The sequence below is a fragment of the Terrapene carolina genome, unplaced genomic scaffold (assembly GCF_002925995.2).
Source record: "Terrapene carolina triunguis isolate 2854851 unplaced genomic scaffold, T_m_triunguis-2.0 Scaffold192, whole genome shotgun sequence".
NCBI classification, from domain to species: domain Eukaryota; kingdom Metazoa; phylum Chordata; order Testudines; family Emydidae; genus Terrapene; species Terrapene triunguis.
The window spans coordinates 28,116,219-28,133,921 of NW_020664543.1; the positions used below are offsets into that span (position 1 = coordinate 28,116,219).

The 17,703-nt window shown below is 49.0% G+C and overlaps 2 protein-coding genes across 2 annotated transcripts in view; one reads left to right on the plus strand and one right to left on the minus strand.

Moving 5' to 3' along the window:
• The window catches only part of LOC112108532 (zinc finger protein 135-like), a 361,705-nt gene that overhangs the window by 163,012 nt on the left and 180,990 nt on the right, over nt 1–17,703 (minus strand). The gene's annotated exons all lie outside the window — the stretch shown is intronic.
• LOC115271127 (zinc finger protein 883-like) lies at nt 65–16,470 on the plus strand. Its single transcript, XM_026654492.2, has 3 exons — nt 65–621; nt 13,020–13,136; nt 13,459–16,470. The coding sequence occupies exons 1-3, from the start codon at nt 408–410 to the stop codon at nt 15,036–15,038; spliced, it is 1,911 nt and encodes a 636-aa protein (XP_026510277.1). The 5' UTR covers nt 65–407; the 3' UTR covers nt 15,039–16,470.

Sequence of the window (17,703 nt, forward strand, 5' to 3'; positions counted from 1 at the left end):
CTTCTACCACTCTGGCAGTTCCTATGTTGATCTTTACAGTGGACAGTCTCGCTCTCGGGTGAATTTATTTCTGAAAGTTGAATGAAGAACCAGCTTCTGAACTGTCTCACTTCACTTTGCCCACAATTTACCTGGCCTCATTATTGTCAAGCCTAAATTTAGGCCCCCAAACCCCTGTTCTAGTTACATTTTGGCACCTTTCTCTTGAACATAAACACACATCACTTTCAGAAGCTACAGTTTGCTGGTCAGCAATTTGAATCCCAGACCATAGGAATTTGCAATCTAACTTTAGAGGGTTTTTTTAATATCTTGGCTCAAGTATTTCCCCAGAATGGCGGAGTCTAGAATGTCTGTCAGCAGGGAAAGAACTGGGGGGAACTGAAACCTCCCCCGGCACCCTTCTCATGCTGACAGGCTGCAGAATAACACCCAAGTTTTGCTCCAGGTTGTCCCATGCCCTCCAGAGACAGGGAAGGGAAATGACTGCAGTGGAGCTGGTGACCTTCGAGGAGGTGGCTGTGTATTTCTCTGAGGAAGAATGGGCTCTGCTGGACCTGGGTCAGAGAGCCCTCTACAGGGACGTCATGCGGGAGAATTATGAGACTGTGACTTCGCTGGGTAAGGATGTATAACCCCTTGGGAAGTAGATGCTGCAGGTGTCTCTAAAGCACCGGGGCTGGTTTCTGTGCAGGAGTCTTCATTGGTCCCCCAGATATCAGGAGGATCAGCCCCTAGCTCCTGTGTGTGATAGACTCTCCCTCCCACATCCACTCCCACAGAACAGAAGATTCAGGGACATGATGATGATGCTACTCTTCCCATAACCAAGGTTTTCAAGTGCGACAAATTCACTCTCTACTCCCCCTTCCCAAGGCAAGTTCCAACTTCTGGGGCCTCTGAGCCCTCTGCCATCTCCCAGATGGACAAGTGTCTCATGACTTGGCTCTTGCCTAAGTCCCCAGTGGCCAGATTTTCAAATACACTTACGGCAGGTCTATGCTACCGCTTAAGTCAATTTAACTTATGTCGCTCAGGGTGTGCGAAAAAGACATCCCCTGAGCGACGCAAGTTACACTGACCTAACTGCTGTCCACGCCAGTGCTATGTTGGTGGGAGACGCTCTCTGGCCAACATAGCTTCTGCCTCTCTTGGAGGTGGAGTAATTATGCCACTGGGAGAGCGCTCTCCTGTCGGCATAGAGCGTCTTCACCAGACACACTACAGCAGCATATATAGTGCGCTTCTAGTGCAGCCACAGCCTCTTGGAGAGACAAACACTGGAGGAGCAGGCAGCCAGTGAGTTCCCATCTTCCTGGAGGTGCTGGGGTCAGACTTCAGTCCTGGGACTTCAGGCGCCATCCCCTGGACTCACTGCCCCCTCCCCCTCCCCATTGCCCCTGGCACCTCCCTACCCACGACTCCGTCCAGGATTTAATTTGTTCCTGGGCTTGCCAGGGCTGAGTAAATCTGTTGTGAAAAGGGATACACCTCTACCTCGATATAACGCTGTCCTCGGGAGCCAAAAAATCTTATCACGTTATATCGAACTTGCTTTGATCCACCGGAGTGCGCAGCCCCGCCCCCCCCGGAGCACTGCTTTACCGCATTATATCCGAATTCATGTTATATTAGGTCGCGTTATATAGGGGTAGAGGTGTATTTGTATTTGTTTTTTAATATCACTTTTCACAGCAGACTTAGTAGCTAGCTGTGAGGCCGTGAAAAGTGATGTTAATATACAAGTATCACTTTTCACAGCAGCAGACTTACTAGCTAGTAAATCTAAAGAAAACCAACCAAAAAAACCCCCAAAAGAAACAACAACAAAAAAGACAAGAACATGCAAAGCACCTTATTTGTGTTTCTATTCTGTTTAGGTCCAGTAAAGAATAGAGACAACTGTACATTTTTATTATTGAGTCTGCAAAAAAACTCCTACATAAATAAATTACAATGATTTGGACATGTGCATGTGCATATTTATTTGTTTTTCTTAAAGTTAATTAAGTATTTTAGGGAAAATTGTCAGAGCAGCCACCAGCAAGAGTTGGTGGCCGCATTCTGAGGCTACCAAAAATGTGTTGTGAGGACCCCTAGTCCAGTGTCATGGATCTGGGATTGGGTCTGGCTGTTGTTAGTGCCTTCACTAAGGGCTCCCTCTTGTGCCAATGTGCCAAACTCCTGGAAGGAGGGCATTGTTCCTAGTGTCTCTTCCTGGCTGTGGTTGGTCTCTGTGAAGTGATGGTTCCTGGTAGTGAGAGGGGCTGGGTTCTGGGGCTCAGTGAGGGTTAATGACGTAATTTATGGTCTAGGAGTGTTCTGTGGGATATGTCACTATAGTAGAAAAAAGCGAGGAGGGCTCTTGTGTTTCAGGCTCTGCCCTGTGACTCAGGAGACCTGGATTCAATTCCAGGCTCTTCCACAGCCTCCCTGTCTGACCTCTTGTAATTCACTAAGGGTATGTCTACACTATGGGATTAATCCAAATTTGCAGAATTCGAATTTTGGAAACAGATTGTATAAAGTTGAATGTATGAGGCCACACTAAGCACATTAATTCGGCGGTGTGCGTCCATGTACCGGGGCTAGCGTCGATTTCCGGAGCGTTGCACTGTGGGTAGTTATCCCATAGCTATCCCATAGTTCCCGCAGTCTCCCTCGCCCATTGGAATTCTGGGTTGAGATCCCAGTGCCTGATGGGGCAAAAAACATTGTCGCAGGTTGTTCTGGGTACAGCCTCACCCCTCCCTCCATGAAAGCAACGGCAGACAACCGTTTCGTGCCTTTTTTCCTGGGTGAACACAGCAGACGCCATACCACGGCAAGCATGGAGCCCGCTCAGCTCAAGACAGCAGTCATGAACATTGTAAACACCTCGCGCATTATCGTGCAGTTTATGCTGAACCAGGACCAGAAAAACGAGGCAAGGAGGAGGCGGCGACGGCAGCGCGGCGACGAGAGTGATGAGGACATGGACATGGACACAGACTTCTCTCAAACCACGGGTCCCGGCGCTTTGGAGATCATGTTGTTGATGGGGCAGGTTCTATCCGTGGAATGCCGATTCTGGGCCCGGGAAACAAGCACAGACTGGTGGGACCGCATAGTGTTGCAGGTGTGGGACGATTCCCAGTGGCTGCGAAACTTTCGCATGCGTAAGGGCACTTCCATGGAACTTTGTGACTTGCTTTCCCCTGCCCTGAAGCGCCAGAATACCAGGATGAGAGCAGCCCTCACAATTGAGAAGTGAGTGGCAATAGCCCTGTGGAAGCTTGCAACACCAGACAGCTACCGGTCAGTCGGGAATCAATTTGGAGTGGGCAAATCTACTGTGGGGGCTGCTGTCATGCAAGTAGCCAAAGCAATCATTGAACTGCTGCTACGAAAGGTAGTGACTCTGGGAAATGTGCAGGCCATAGTGGATGGCTTTGCTGCAATGGGATTCCCTAACTGTGGTGGGGCGATAGATGGAACCCATATACCTATCTTGGCACCGGAACACCAGGGTACCCAGTACATAAACCGCAAGGGTTACTTTTCAATGGTGCTGCAAGCACTGGTGGATCACAGGGGACGTTTCACCAACATCAACGTGGGCTGGCCAGGAAGGGTTCATGACGCTTGCGTCTTCAGGAACACTACTCTGTTTAAATGGCTGCAGCAAAGGACTTACTTCCCGGACCAGAAAATAACTGTTGGGGATGTTGAAATGCCTATCATTATCCTTGGGGACCCAGCCTACCCCTTAATGCCATGGCTCATGAAGCCATACACAGGCAGCCTGGACAGGAGTCAGGAGCTGTTCAACTACAGGCTGAGCAAGTGCAGAATGGTGGTGGAATGTGTATTTGGCCGTTTAAAAGGTCGTTGGTGCACTTTACTGACTCGCTCAGACCTCAGCCAAACCAATATCCCCATTGTTATTGCTGCTTGCTGTGTGCTCCACAATCTCTGTGAGAGTAAGGGGGAGCCTTTATGGCGGGGTGGGAGGCTGAGGCAAATTGCCTGGCTGCTGATTACGCGCAGCCAGACACCAGGGCGATTAGAAGAGCACCCAGGAAGCGCGGTGCATCAGAGAAGCTTTGAAAACCAGTTTCATGACTGGCCAGGCTACCGTGTGAAAGTTCTGTTTGTTTCTCCTTGATGAAAACCCGCCCCCTTTATTGACTCATTCTCTGTAGGCAACCCACCCTCCCCCTTCGATCACAGCTTGCTTTCAAAGGAAATAAAGTCACTATCGTTTAAAAATCATGTATTCTTTATTAATTGATTATAAAAAGAGGGAGAGGACTGAGAAGGTAGCCCGGGTGGGGTTTGGGAGGAGGATCGGAGGGAAGAAAAAGGCCACTAAAAAAAGGTTAAAATAATGACAGCCTTTTGCTTGGGCTGTCTACTGGGATGGAATGGGAGGGTGCGCGTTCTTACACGTCTGGGTGAGGAGGCTATGGAACATGGTGAGGGGGGGAGGGTGGTTATACAGGGGCTGCAGCGGCAGTCTGTGATCCTGCTGCCGTTCTGAAGCTCCACCAGACTCCGGAGCATGTCTGTTTGCTCACGCAGCAGCCCCAGCATTGCATCCTGCCTCCTCTGATCTTCCTGCTGCCACCTCTCATCTCGAGCGTCTCTCCTCTCCTCACGTTGGTCCCTCATGTCCTCACGTTGGTCCCTCCTGTCCTCACGTTCACTGGCATCTTTCCTATACTTTGAAACCGTGTCCTTCCACTCATTCAGATGAGCTCTTTCATTGCGGGTGGATTCCATGATTTCCGCGAACATCTCGTCTCGCATCCTCTTTTTCCGACGCCTTATCTGAGATAGCCTTCGGGACGGAGGAGGGAGGCTTGAAAAATTTGCAGCTGCTGGAGGGAGGGAAAAAAGAGAATTTTTTAAAAAGATACATTTTACAGAACAATGTTTATACTCTTTCACGGTGAACAACACTATTCACATTACATAGCACATGTGATTTCTGTGCAATGTCGCATTTTGCCTCTTAATATTGAGTGCGTGTGGCTTTGCTGCTAGAGATCACAGACGCAGGTCCGGGCAACAGAATTCGGCTTGCATGCGGCCATGGTAAGCCATTGTCTTTCGGCTTCTGCACCCTCCTTTCCAACATATCAAGCAAAGCTCGTTGAGTGCTGCGGTTTTCCTGTTAACCTTCTGCAGCAGAAAACAAACTAACCCCGCCCCCATCCAATTCTCTGGGATGATCGCTTTATCCCTCCCCCCACCGCGTGGCTGGTATCAGGGAAGATCCCTGCTAGCGACACGTGAAAAGCTCAGCGCCAATTCCCCTCCCCTCTCCCCCCCCCCCCCCCGCGCTTGGCTTACTACAGGGAAGGATTTCTTTTCAGCCACAGGCAAACAGCCCAGTAGGAAGGGCCACCTCTGTCCCCTTAATTAAATTCCCGTATTTCAACCAGGTTACCATGAGCGATATCACTCTCCTGAGGATTACACAGCGAGATAAAGAACAGATGTTGCTTGAATGCCAGCAAACACTGGGACCATACGCTGCCAGGCTTTGTCATGCAATGATACCAGATTACTTGCTACTAGCATGGCGTGGTCAAGTGTCCTACCATGGAGGACGGAATAAGGCTGCACTGCCCAGAAACCTTCTGCAAAGGCTTTTGGAGTACCTCCAGGAGAGCTTCATGGAGATGTCCCTGGAGGATTTCCGCTCCATCCCCAGACACGTTAACAGACTTTTCCAGTAGCAGTATTGGCCGCGAATGAATCCGAAGTCCTCAGGGCAAATTAATCATTAAAAAACGCTTGCTTTTAAACCATGTTTTATATTTTAAAAGGTAAACTCACCTGAGGTCCCTTCCATGGGGTCATGGTCTTGGGTACTGGCTTGGGAGGCTTGGGAGGGTACTTTAGTCAGGCTGAGAAAAAGATCCTGGCTGTTGGGGAGAATGGAGTGCTCTCCGCAAGCTCGTCGTCGTCCTCCTCTTCCTCCTCTTCCCCGTCCGCAGAATCCTCAGGTGTGGCTGATGAGATTACCCCCGCCTCGGAATCCACGGTCAGAGGTGGGGTAGTGGTGGCGGCCCCCCCTAGAATTGCATGCAGCTCAGCATAGAAGCAGCATGTCTGCGGCTCTGACCCGGAGCGACCGTTTGCCTCCTTTGTTTTCTGATAGGCTTGTCTGAGCTCCTTGAGTTTCACGCGGCACTGCTCTGAGTCCCTATTGTGGCCTCTCTCCATCATGCCCTTGGAGATTTTTTCAAAAGTTTTGACATTTCGTCTTTTCGAACCAAGTTCTGCTAGCACTGAATCCTCTCCCCATATAGCGATCAGATCCAGTACCTCCCGTACGGTCCATGCTAGTGCTCTTTTTCGATTATTGGCCTGCATGGTTACCTGTGCTGATGAGCTCTCTGTGGTCACCTGTGCTCTCCTGTGCTGGGCAAACAGGAAATGAAATTCAAATGTTCGCGGGGCTTTTCCTGTCTACCTGGCCAGTGCATCCGAGTTCAGATTGCTGTCCAGAGCGGTCACAATGGTGCACTGTGGGATAGCTCCCGGAGGCCAATACCATCGAATTGCGGCCACACTAACCCTAATTCGAAATGACAATATCGATTTCGGCGCTACTCCACTCGTCGGGGAAATGGCTTCGTTGTGTGGATGGGTGCAGGGTTAATTCGATTTAACGCTGCTAAATTCGAATTAAACTCATAGTGTAGACCAGGCCTTAGTCTGTGATTTTCAAAGGGGCCCTAGAGAATTAGACATCCAATCTTTTTCCTTCGGTGTCTGGGCCCCTTTAAAAGTCCCAGCTTTATTTTCCTAGTCCTCCTTTTCCCCTCTGTGAAATGCAGAAAAAAATCCACTCTCTGTCTGTTTTGTGTTTTTAGATTGACAGCTGTTTGGGGTAAGGCCTGTCTCTCACTATGTGAATGTCTGGTGCCTATTTTGAGAGAGACGATGGGCCAGTGGTTAGGGCTCTGACAGCAAACTCCAAAACCTGGGTTTAATTTCTTGCTCTGACTGCCACAGTGGCTTGTGTATGTCACTTGGACTGTCTGCCACAGTTGCCTATCTGTACAATATTTATTATAGCTCATCCCTATGTCACAGAGGTCTGAGGATAACTACTTTAAATACTGTGAAGTGCTCAGTTACTATGGTATGAGGGGCCACATAAGTACATTGATAACACAATGGACCGTGATTTCAATCTGAGTTTCACTGTGCTTCTGTCACTAATAATCTCGGCCTCCTGCAGCAGCAGCACTGGTGTAAGGGGTACAAAAATTCCTTGTTCTGAAGTCTCTTTTTGCTCGTGTGTAACCTATCACCAGCTTTCTCCACCCTGCTGTAGCTAATACATCTTTGTGCTCCTTGGCCTCTTGCTTGGGTAGAGTTTTCATGAATTTCTGGGGGTGGAGTGTGATGGTAACTGCTGCTTCATAGATTAGCAGGACAGTGTGTCTGCGTTTGAGCCCAGATGGGAATAGAGCATCTCCTCTGCCTCTCTGGGTCTGTGGTTCATGGGGTAACTGAAGTGAAGTGAAGCTCAGCAATCCTTCCTAAAGGGACAGTTCTGGTTTGTGCCTGAAGTAGGGAGCGGCCTGACAGGGCTGGGGATGGGGGCAGGTCTGGTGTTTGATGCCTGTGTCCAATCCAGGAGGTTACTGGCTGTGTGTGGGAATGGACATTGCCTGAGAGAAACTCAGGATATGTCGTCAGTGCAGATTTAACCTGGGTGATCGACACCTGGGTCTAAGCACTGGGGTTAGCCTAGCACTCCGCAAGTTACAGTGTCCTCACTGGTGCTGCACTCAACTTGTATATGTCCCTATAACTTCTGGGGGCTCATCCCATGGTTCTTAGCACTGCAGGGAGCTGAGACGCCCTATGATTCGTTTTCATTGAATCGGGGGAGGACTCTCTGTCCTTATGAGCACAGGGGGACATTGTGGGAAGGATTTGAAGGACTATTAGCACTCAAGTGACATAGCCTTCATTTTCACTGCAAAGTGGATGGTTTACCAGCTGAGTGAAAGAAGCCTGGCCTTTAGCCTTTATTCCCGATGAGCCAGCCAACCTGGCTTTACTTCTGTTTGAGGCATTAGGAAACTATTAGTGGACGGTGTGTCCAGTTCTGGTGTCCACACTCCAAGAATTGGAAAGGGGCTTACAAAAGTGCCACAAGAATGATTCGAGGTCTGGAAAATCTACCTTAGAGTGAGCGACTAAAGGAGCTCAGTCTATTTAGTTTATCCAGGAGAAGGTTAAGAGGTGTATTGAACAGAGCCCAAAGATACCTACATGGGGAGAAAATGTCTGACAGCAGAGGGCTCCTTAATCTAGCAGACAAAGTCAGAATGAAATCCAGTGACTGAAACCTGGAGCTGGACAAATTCAGGCCAGTCACAAGGTGCAAATGTTGAGGCGAGTGAACTATTGGAGAAATTACCTAGAGTTGTGGTGTACTCTCCATCACTTGGAGTCTTTAATCGAGCCATGGATGTTGCTCTCTAAGAAATAGAGTCTAGCTTAACAACAAGATATGGGCTTGATTAGGAATCTCTGGGTGAGGTTCTCTAGTCCAATGTTTCTCAAATGCGGCCACCAGCCACTTTTCACTTTCCATGACAGTTTCCTGGGTGGTGATGGGGTGTGTGTGTCAAAGCAGTGGCACTTATCCCTCCCTCCCTGTTGTTTCTGGATGCAACACCCTGCACCATCTCTGCAGACAGGTGGGGCACAACACTGGAGGAACAAAGGGAGGTGGTGGAGCATGGGATTTAGCCCTGGGATGGTTGGGCAGCAGGCTCCAGTGGCAGCTCCAGCCTCCAGCAGCGTGGCTTCGGGTGCTGACCCTGGCTCTGGCCATGTGGTGCAGCTCCTGGCTCCGGTCCCGGGCTCCAGCCACAGTGCTTTGGGTGCTGAACCATGGTTCTGGCCACGTAGCAGCAGGTGCTGACTCAGATCCAGCCGCACAGCCCCCAGGCTCCAACTCTGGCCACGGCTCTGGTCCCAGGGCTTCAAGCACCAACCCCCAGATCCAGCCATTCAGCAGTGTGGCTCAACACCCTTCCCCATCGTCCCTGGCCCCCACTGCCTCCCTCGGCCCCGCATCCATCCCCCCATAGCCCCTGGCCCTGCTGCCTTCCTCAGCCCCACATCCATCCCCCATCGCCCCTGCTGCCTCCCTTGGCCCCGTATCCATCCTGGCCCCCGCTGCCTCCCTCAGTCCATTTGAGCATGCTCAGTACAAGCCAAGCAGCAAATCTGGGGGGCATATGATCCTGCATGCCTGCATCATGGACTTCAGAAAAGCAGACTTTAGCAAACTCAGAGAAGTAGTAGGTATGGTCCCAGAGGAAGAATATTTAAGGGGAAGAAGGAGTTAAGAAGAGCTGGCAGTATCTGAGAGAGAATATTTAAGGCACAACAAGAAAGACCCCCAGTGCAAATGAAAGATAGGAAGAATAGTAAGAGGTCAATATGGCTGAATATGGAGCTTTTTTACTGACCTGAAAATCAAAAAGCAATCCAACAAAAAGTAGAAAAATGGATAAATTACTAAGGATGATTATTGAAGAACAGGAGAAGCATGTTGAGGAAAAAATGAGAGGCTGGGGGGCACAAAATTAGTTGCACGTAGCAACGGACATAAAAGGAAATAAGAAGAGGTTCTATAACTATATTAGGAACAAGAAAAAGATGAAGGAAAGTGTAGGCCCACTATTTAGCAGGGAAGGATAGCTAACAATGAATACCATCAAGAAGACTGAGCTCTTTAATGCCTATTTTACTTCAGTTTTCACTAAAGATAATTATGATCAGATGCTTAACACTACTAGTATTAACAAGAAGGAGGAAGGAACACAAGTTAGAATAGGGAAAGAATAAGCTGAAGAATGTTTAGTAAAGTTAGAGGTATTCAAGTTGGCAGGGCCTGACCATATGTACCCTAGGATACTTAAGGAACTAGCTGAGGTAATCTCAGAAAACATTAGCAATTATTTTTGAGAACTCATGTAGAATAGGTTAGGTCCCAGTGGACTGGAGAAAGTGAAACTGACTTCCTATTTTTAAAAGGGGAACAAAGAGGACCCAGAGAATTATTCACAAGTCAGCTGAACTTTGATACCTGGATAGATACTGAAACAATATTTTAAACAATCAATTTGTAAATACCTAGAGGATAGCAGGGTTATAAGGAATAGCTAACATAGATCTGTCAAGTACAAATCAAGCTAAAACAAACTAATTTATTTCTTTGACAAGGTTACTCTCCTAGTGCATAGGGAAGTAGCACTAGACATGATTTAGCTTGATTTTAGTAAGGATTTGACACAATCCCACTATCATATGCAACCTAGGGAATATAGTCTAGATCAGTGATCGCCATCCTTTTTACGCACAAGATCACTTTTTGAATTTAAGTGTGACCCAGGATCTACCCCGCTCCTTCCCCGAGGCCCTGCCCCTTCTCCAAAGCCCCGCCGCACTCACTCCATCCTGCACTCCTTTTATCGCTCACTCTCCCCCACCCTCACTCACTTTGACCATGCTGGGGCAGGGGGTTGGGGTTCGGGAGGGGGTGTGGGCTGTGGGCTGAGGCCGAGGAGTTTGGAGGGTGGGAGGGGGCTCTAGGCTGAGCCTGAGGCAGAGGGTTGGAGTGCAGGAGGGGTGCAAGCCCAGGGAGGGAGTTTGGGTACAGGAGGGAGTTCCTGGCTGGGGCAGAGTATTGGGGTACAGGATGCGAGCTCTGGGAGGGAGTTTGGGTGCAGAAGGGGGCTCCAGTCTGAGGCAGAGTGTTGTGTTACGGGAGGGGGTATAGGGTGCTGGCTCTGGGGGGGGGTTAGGGCTGGGGCAGGGGGTTGGGGTGCGGGAGGGGTTGAGGGGTGAAAGCTCTGGGAGGGAGTTTGGGTGCAGGAGGGGGCCCCAGGCTGGGGCAGAGTGTAGGGGTGCAGGAGGGGGTATGGGGTGCTGGCTCCAGGAGGGGAGGTTAGGGCTAGGGCAGGGGTTTGGAGTGCGGGAGGGGGTTCAGGTGCAGGAGGGCATATGGGTTGCTAGTTCCGGGAGGGGGCTCAGGGCTAGGGGTTGCGGTGCGGGCTCCTGCCGGGTGGCACTTACCTCGGGCAGCTCCCACTCAGTGGTAGGCTCCCTGCCTGCCATGGCCCCATGCTGCTCCCAGAAGCAGCCAGCACGGGGTGGGGGGGGCATGTGGCTCCACGCACTGCTCCTGCCTACTTGTGAAACAGTTTAATATAATTCTGGCATGTATAAACAGAGACGTTGTGTGTAAGACACAGGAGGTAGTTGTCTTTTGTCTACTTGGCACTGCTATGGCCTCAGGTGACATACTGTATCCAGCTTTAAACACCACACTTTAAGAAAGATCTGGACAGGAGGGATAGCTTAGTGGTTTGAGCATTGGCCTGCTAAACCCAGGGTTGTGAGCTCAATCTTTGAGGGGGCCACTTAGGGATCTGGGGCAAAATCAGTACTTGGTCCTGCTAGTGAAGGCAGGGGGCTGGACTCGATGACCTTTCAAGGTCCCTTCCAGTTCTAGGAGATAAGATATCTCCATTATTTTATTTATTTAAATAGGACAGAGTGCAGAGGATAGTGACAAAAGTGATAAAAGATTTAGAAAACGTTAGCTATGAGAAAAGGTTACAATAACTGGGGATGTTTAGTTGTGAGAAAAAAGGACTGAAGGGAGACCTTATAATAGTCTTCAAACATGTTACTGGGTGTTGTAAAAAGGATAGTGATCAGTTGTTCTCTATGTGCACTGAAGATAGCAGAAGAAGTAATTGGCTTAATGTGCAGCAACTGAGATTTAGGTTGGCTATTAGGAAAAACTCTCTAACTGTAAGGATATTTAAGCACTAGAACAGTTATCGAGGCAGGTTCTAGAATCCCTGTCACTGAACGTTTTTAAGAACAGGGTGGACAAACACCTGTTAGAGATTGAGTAGGTTTATTTGGTCCCGCCTCAGCACAGGGGATTGGACTAGTCAGGGACCACTGCCCCATTATGCAAGGTGCTGCATGGGGACACCTAGTGAAACACAGTCTCCAGATGAAAGAGCTCTATGTCTAACTAATATAGAATCATAGAAATGTAGGGCTGAAAGGGACCTCAAGAAGTGAGGCAGGACCAAGTAAACCTGCATTATCCCTGACGTGTTCATGGAACCATTTTTTTAAAGCCTCCAGCAATGGGGATTGCACAACCTCCCTTGGAAGCCTATTCCAGACCTAAACTACCCTTCTAGGTAGAAAGGTTTTTTCCTAATATCTGACCTAAATCTCCCTCGCTGCAAGTTAAATCTATTACTTCTAGTCTTACCTCAATTCATCACCATCCTCTTTTTATCAGCTTTTAATATATTTGAAGACTGTAATCAGGTGGATCCCCCCTCAGTCTTTTTTTTCTCAAGACTAAACATGTACATGTTTTTTAACCTTTCCTTATAACTCGTATTTTTGAAATCTTTTATCATTTTTGTTGCTCTCCTCTGTACTCTCTCTAGTTTTTCCACATCTTTCCTAGTGTGTGGTACTCAGAATTGGACACAGTTCTCAAACTGAGCCCTCCTCAGTGCTGAGTAGAGCAGGACAATTATGTCCTGTGTCTTACATACAACACTCCTGTTAATACACCCCAGAATATTATCCCTCCTCATGATGTTGGTGAGTTGGTGCACCAACATCTTCATGTTCTGTCTTGTGTTGGGGAGAGGTAGGTGTGGCAGGAGAGGGGGTGTAGTTGTCAGTGATGGGAGAGTGGTTGTATCTCAGATAGCTAGAGAGGGTAGCAACTCTGCTCAGCTCCCAAGGGGAATAAGTTAGGGCAGTTTCCTAGACAGAGGTAGTGAATCCTTGCTCCAGATCAGATCTTGTATGGTTTATAGTCCAGACCCTGGAGGGGATGGGAGGGGAGAGCAGGGAGCCTCTCTGCACTTTCCTGCTCAGATCCTGGATCTGGAAGGAGTAACAGAACTGATCTTAATGAACAAGTTTCTTTGCCCCACAAGCAGGATTTCTGATTTTCAAACCTGACATCATCTCCTGGCTGGATCAAGGAGAGGAGCCGTGGCTCCCTGATCTCCATGGATACAAGGAAAGAGAGATCCCGAGAAACACCCACACAGGTGAGGATTGTGCAAAACTGATTCAGAAACCAAATATTCTATCCTCCTGGCAAACATCAATCATGAATTGTTATCAAGTGTGTCTGACCCTTTAGCCCCTGCCTTCATCTATATTCAGAGGATGTGGAGGAAGGATGGGTCCCCGCCTCTCTCTTCTTGGGAAAGGTTTGGAGGGAGAGTAGGTAGGATTCAGCCCCGATTTTTTTTTTATCTGCTCAACAATTACTTTGGTTTGTTCCCCCCTTTTCTGTTCCCCTTTCTGAGGTTCCCATCCCCCCCGGCACAGGGACTGACTCCTGTCTGGATTCTCTCTTTGTCCCAGCAGATGATGGGATGGTGAGTGAGATTGAGGAGGAGAATCCTGAGCAGGAAGGTCCTGAGCAAGTGGAACCACAGGGGACAGTATCGGGAAGAGCTGAAGGGGATATTTCCCAGAGTCCTGAGGAGGGAGAAAACCATGAGGGTCAGAGTGAGCCAGAGACAGAGCAAGGAAACCACTCAGCGGAGAGACAGGGTAAATCCAGAGGAATTAGGAAAATCAAAGAAACTGTTCAACAGAGAATCCCCACTGGAGAAAGACCCTACACATGTGGTGACTGTAGGAAAAGCTTCCAATACAGATCAGCCCTTATTAGACACCAGAGAATCCACACAGGAGAGAGACCCTACAAGTGTCTCGACTGTGGGAAAAGCTTCAGACAGACCTCAGCCCTTAGTAAACATCATACACTGCACACGGGAGAGAGACCCTATGAGTGTCTAGAGTGTGGGAAAAGCTTCCGTCAGAGGTTCCACCTTATTAAACATCAGAGAATCCACACGGGAAAGCGACCCTATGAATGCCTTATGTGTGGGAAAAGCTTCAGTGAGAATTCACAGCTTCTATCTCATCAGAGAACCCACACAGGAGAGAGACCCTATAACTGCCCCGATTGCGGGAAAAGCTTCCGTCATAGATCAGTCCTCATTGAACATCAGAGAATCCACACGGGAGAGAAACCCTACAAATGCAATGAGTGCGGGAAAAGCTTCAGTCGGTTCTCTCACCTCCTATCACATCAGAGAACCCACACAGGAGAGAAACCCTATAACTGCCCTGACTGTGGGAAAAGCTTCAGTGAAAGCTCAACCCTTATTCAACATCAGAGAATCCACACGGGAGAGAAACCCTACAAATGCAAAGAGTGTGGGAAAAGCTTCAGTCACATCTCACACTTCCTAACACATCAGAGAATTCACACAGGAGAGAAACCCTATAACTGCCCTGACTGTGGGAAAAGCTTCAGTCACAACTCAACTTTTACTCAACATCAGAGTATCCACACAGGAGAGAAACCCTACAAGTGCAATGAGTGTGGGAAAAGCTTCAGCCGGATCTCACGCCTCCTATCGCATCAGAGAATCCACACAGGAGAAAAACCCTATAACTGCTCTGACTGCGGGAAAAGCTTCCGTCAGAGATCAGTCCTTGTTACTCACCAGAGAGTCCACACAGGGGAGAAACCCTTTCAATGCCCAGAATGTGGGAAAAGCTTCACTGTGAGCTCAACCCTCACTAAACATAGGAGAATCCACAGTGGAGAAAGACCCTATGAGTGTATTGACTGTGGGAAAAGCTTCAGTCAGAATTCACAGCTTCTATCACATCAGAGAACCCACACAGGAGAGCGACCCTATAACTGCCCCGATTGCGGGAAAAGCTTCCGTCATAGCTCAGTCCTTATTGAACATCAGAGAATCCACACGGGAGAGAAACCCTTCAAATGTGCTGAGTGTGGGAAAAGCTTCAGAATCCACACTGGAGAGAAACTCTATAACTGCCCTGACTGCGGGAAAAGCTTCTGTCAGAGGTCAGTCCTTGTTCCTCACCAGAGAATCCACACAGGGGAGAAACCCTTTTAATGCCCAGAATATGGGGAAAGCTTCACTGTAAGCTCAGTCCTTACTAAACGTAAGAGAATCCACAGTGGAGAAAGACCCTATGAGTGTATTGACTGTGGGAAAGGCTTCAGTCATATCTCACACTTTCAACGACATCAGGGATCCTTATAAATGCCCTGACTGTGGGAAAGGCTTGCGGCACAGCTCAGACCTCATAACACATAAGGGAATCCAGAGATCACAAAACCAAGAATTGCCCTGGCTGGGGAAGGGCTAAGTGAATAACACCTTTGCCAATTCCCACAAATTTCAGAGGGTCAGGCCAGACCTGGTGGGAGTGGCCATGTAATGAGGACATGGTGTAGTTATAAAGCAGAAAATGAAATGACCTTCCTGGAGCAAAGCTGTGTAGAACAAGAGTCTGAGATGAGACTTCCAAATTGTGATGGGATTTTATTATAATTTTCCAGATGCTTCCATTGACCTTCTCTATTGAAATTTGGTCTTGTATACTTAGAATCATCCTTATCTTATATGCTGTGACTTCGCATTAACTCTTGATAGCTTTTTAGGCTGGTATCCACTGAGGGACTTAGGCGCTGTGACACTCACTATTGCAGAGACTACATTTTTTGGCACCTAGAAAATCACAGGAACAACACAGGGATCAACGAAGCCTGAGTTAGGAGCACCGGCTCCCTCTCTACAATGAATGAGGAGAGATAGGTGCCTTAGAATGAGATTCACAAAAGCCAGCATGCTAGGTCAGGCGCTGCCTAAGCTAGCCAATGGGAGATGATGACCAGAGGGATGTGTGTTAACCTCACCCCTCCCAAGGGCATAGGAACCTATCTCTGTTTGTGATTGACAAACCAAGGAAGGTAGATGCGGTGGGGCCTGGTCTAGTAAGTGTATTCAGAAGCTGCCTAAGTCCACACAAAACAGTGAGGAAAATTCTCCTAAGAACATCACCGGACTAAGTTTTAGCATTTGAATGTGACAACTTTTTAACTGAAACTGATGTGGTGCTGATTTAAACTGCCTGCTTGCACCTGTAACTGCCAGTTACTGTTCACACCTTGTCTGTGTAGTGCTGAGCTCACTTAAATTGTCTTATTAATTATCTGTCTTACTGCCTAAAAGCGCTACCCTTTAAATCTTTGGTTTGGCGAGGATATAACTAAATCTCAGCTGTGCTTACTGTGTTATCCCAGCTTTGAGGAAATCCATTGCTTGATGGTTAATTTTCTTTTGTTGTCTTGTTTCAACTCAATTCCTAACTTTAAGTGCTACTGGGAACTAGCAACTTTGTCAATCACTGTTCTGCTCATGCCTGTATCTTAGGCTGTGGCTACACTATGAGGCTTTTAGCGACACGACTGTGCTGCTACAGCCGTGTTGCTAAAAGGCATGCAGTGTAGCTGCTGTTTGTCAGCAGGAGAGCTCCTGTTTGTAGGCAGGAGAGTGCTCCTGCCAACAAAGTGCTGTTCACACTGGTGCTTTTCGTCGGTAAAACTTTTGTCGTGTTTTTTTAACACCCCTGAACAACAAAAAGTTTTGCCGACCAAGTGCCAGTGTAGACAAATCCTTACACTCATGCCCTCCAGCTGTGCTGCTTTTGCATGTGTGCGTGAGAATTATCTGCCTGTGAGAGAAATATCCTTAGATCTGTCTCCCTTGGAATATTACACTGTGCGTGTGAGTAACCAAAGCTATCTTCTGACTTCAAATTCACACTTCAATCTTTACTTGTGTGGCTTCTAACCTTTAGAATACTCTTACTTGTAAAATAATTTTAGCTATGTTGTGTGTGTTTCTAACAGTAGCGGATTTACCATGGAGCCAGGCCCACACTCCAGGGGGGCCCCGACCAGGCCCACTCTTCTCCGCCCCCCGCTCTCTCCTGCGGGGGGCAGAAGCTTGGTGCTCCTGGCACTGAGGCTCCTGCTGCAGTAGGGCAGCCAAGCTCCCCCTCCCCTGCCTCTTCTCACAGCTTGCTCCCTTCCCACCCTCCTCCTCCCTGCCGCCGATCAGCTGTTTGCTGATCAGCTGCTTGCCGGCAGGAGGGTGGGGGATGAGCACAGCTGCAGCATGCTCACCTGCGGAGAGGAGGCAGAGAAGAGGTGGGGGTGAGGTTTTGGGGAGGGGGGTGGAACGAGCGTACATACTCTGCCTGCAGAGCTGCGCAGCCAAGCTGAAAAAAGAAGGTGCTGCTCAGCTCCCCGGACTTTGCAGCTGGACACCACCTTCTGGGTCCTAGTGCTGGTTGAGCTCCCTTCTGTGTGCTGGGAGCCATCCTTCATCTTGTACAACAGTGAGTGCCCATGGTGGAGCAGGCAGGGCAGGGGGATAGAGGCAGTGGGGAAGGAAGGGGCATGGGATGGGGAAGAGAAGGGGATAGGCTAGGGATCGGCAACCTTCGGCCCGCGGCCCGCCAGGGTAAGCCCCCTGGTGGGCCGGGCCAGTTTGTTTACTGGCCGATCGCGGCTCCAGGCAAATGGGGGGCTGCAGGACGAGGGATGTGCTGGCCGTGGCTTCTCGCAGCCCCCATTGGCCTGGAGCGGCAAACCACGACCAGTGGGAGCCGCAATCGGCCGAACCTGCGACGCGGCAAGTAAACAAACCAGCCCGGCCCGCCAGGGGGCTTACCCTGGTGGGCCACATGCCGAAGGTTACCGATCCCTGG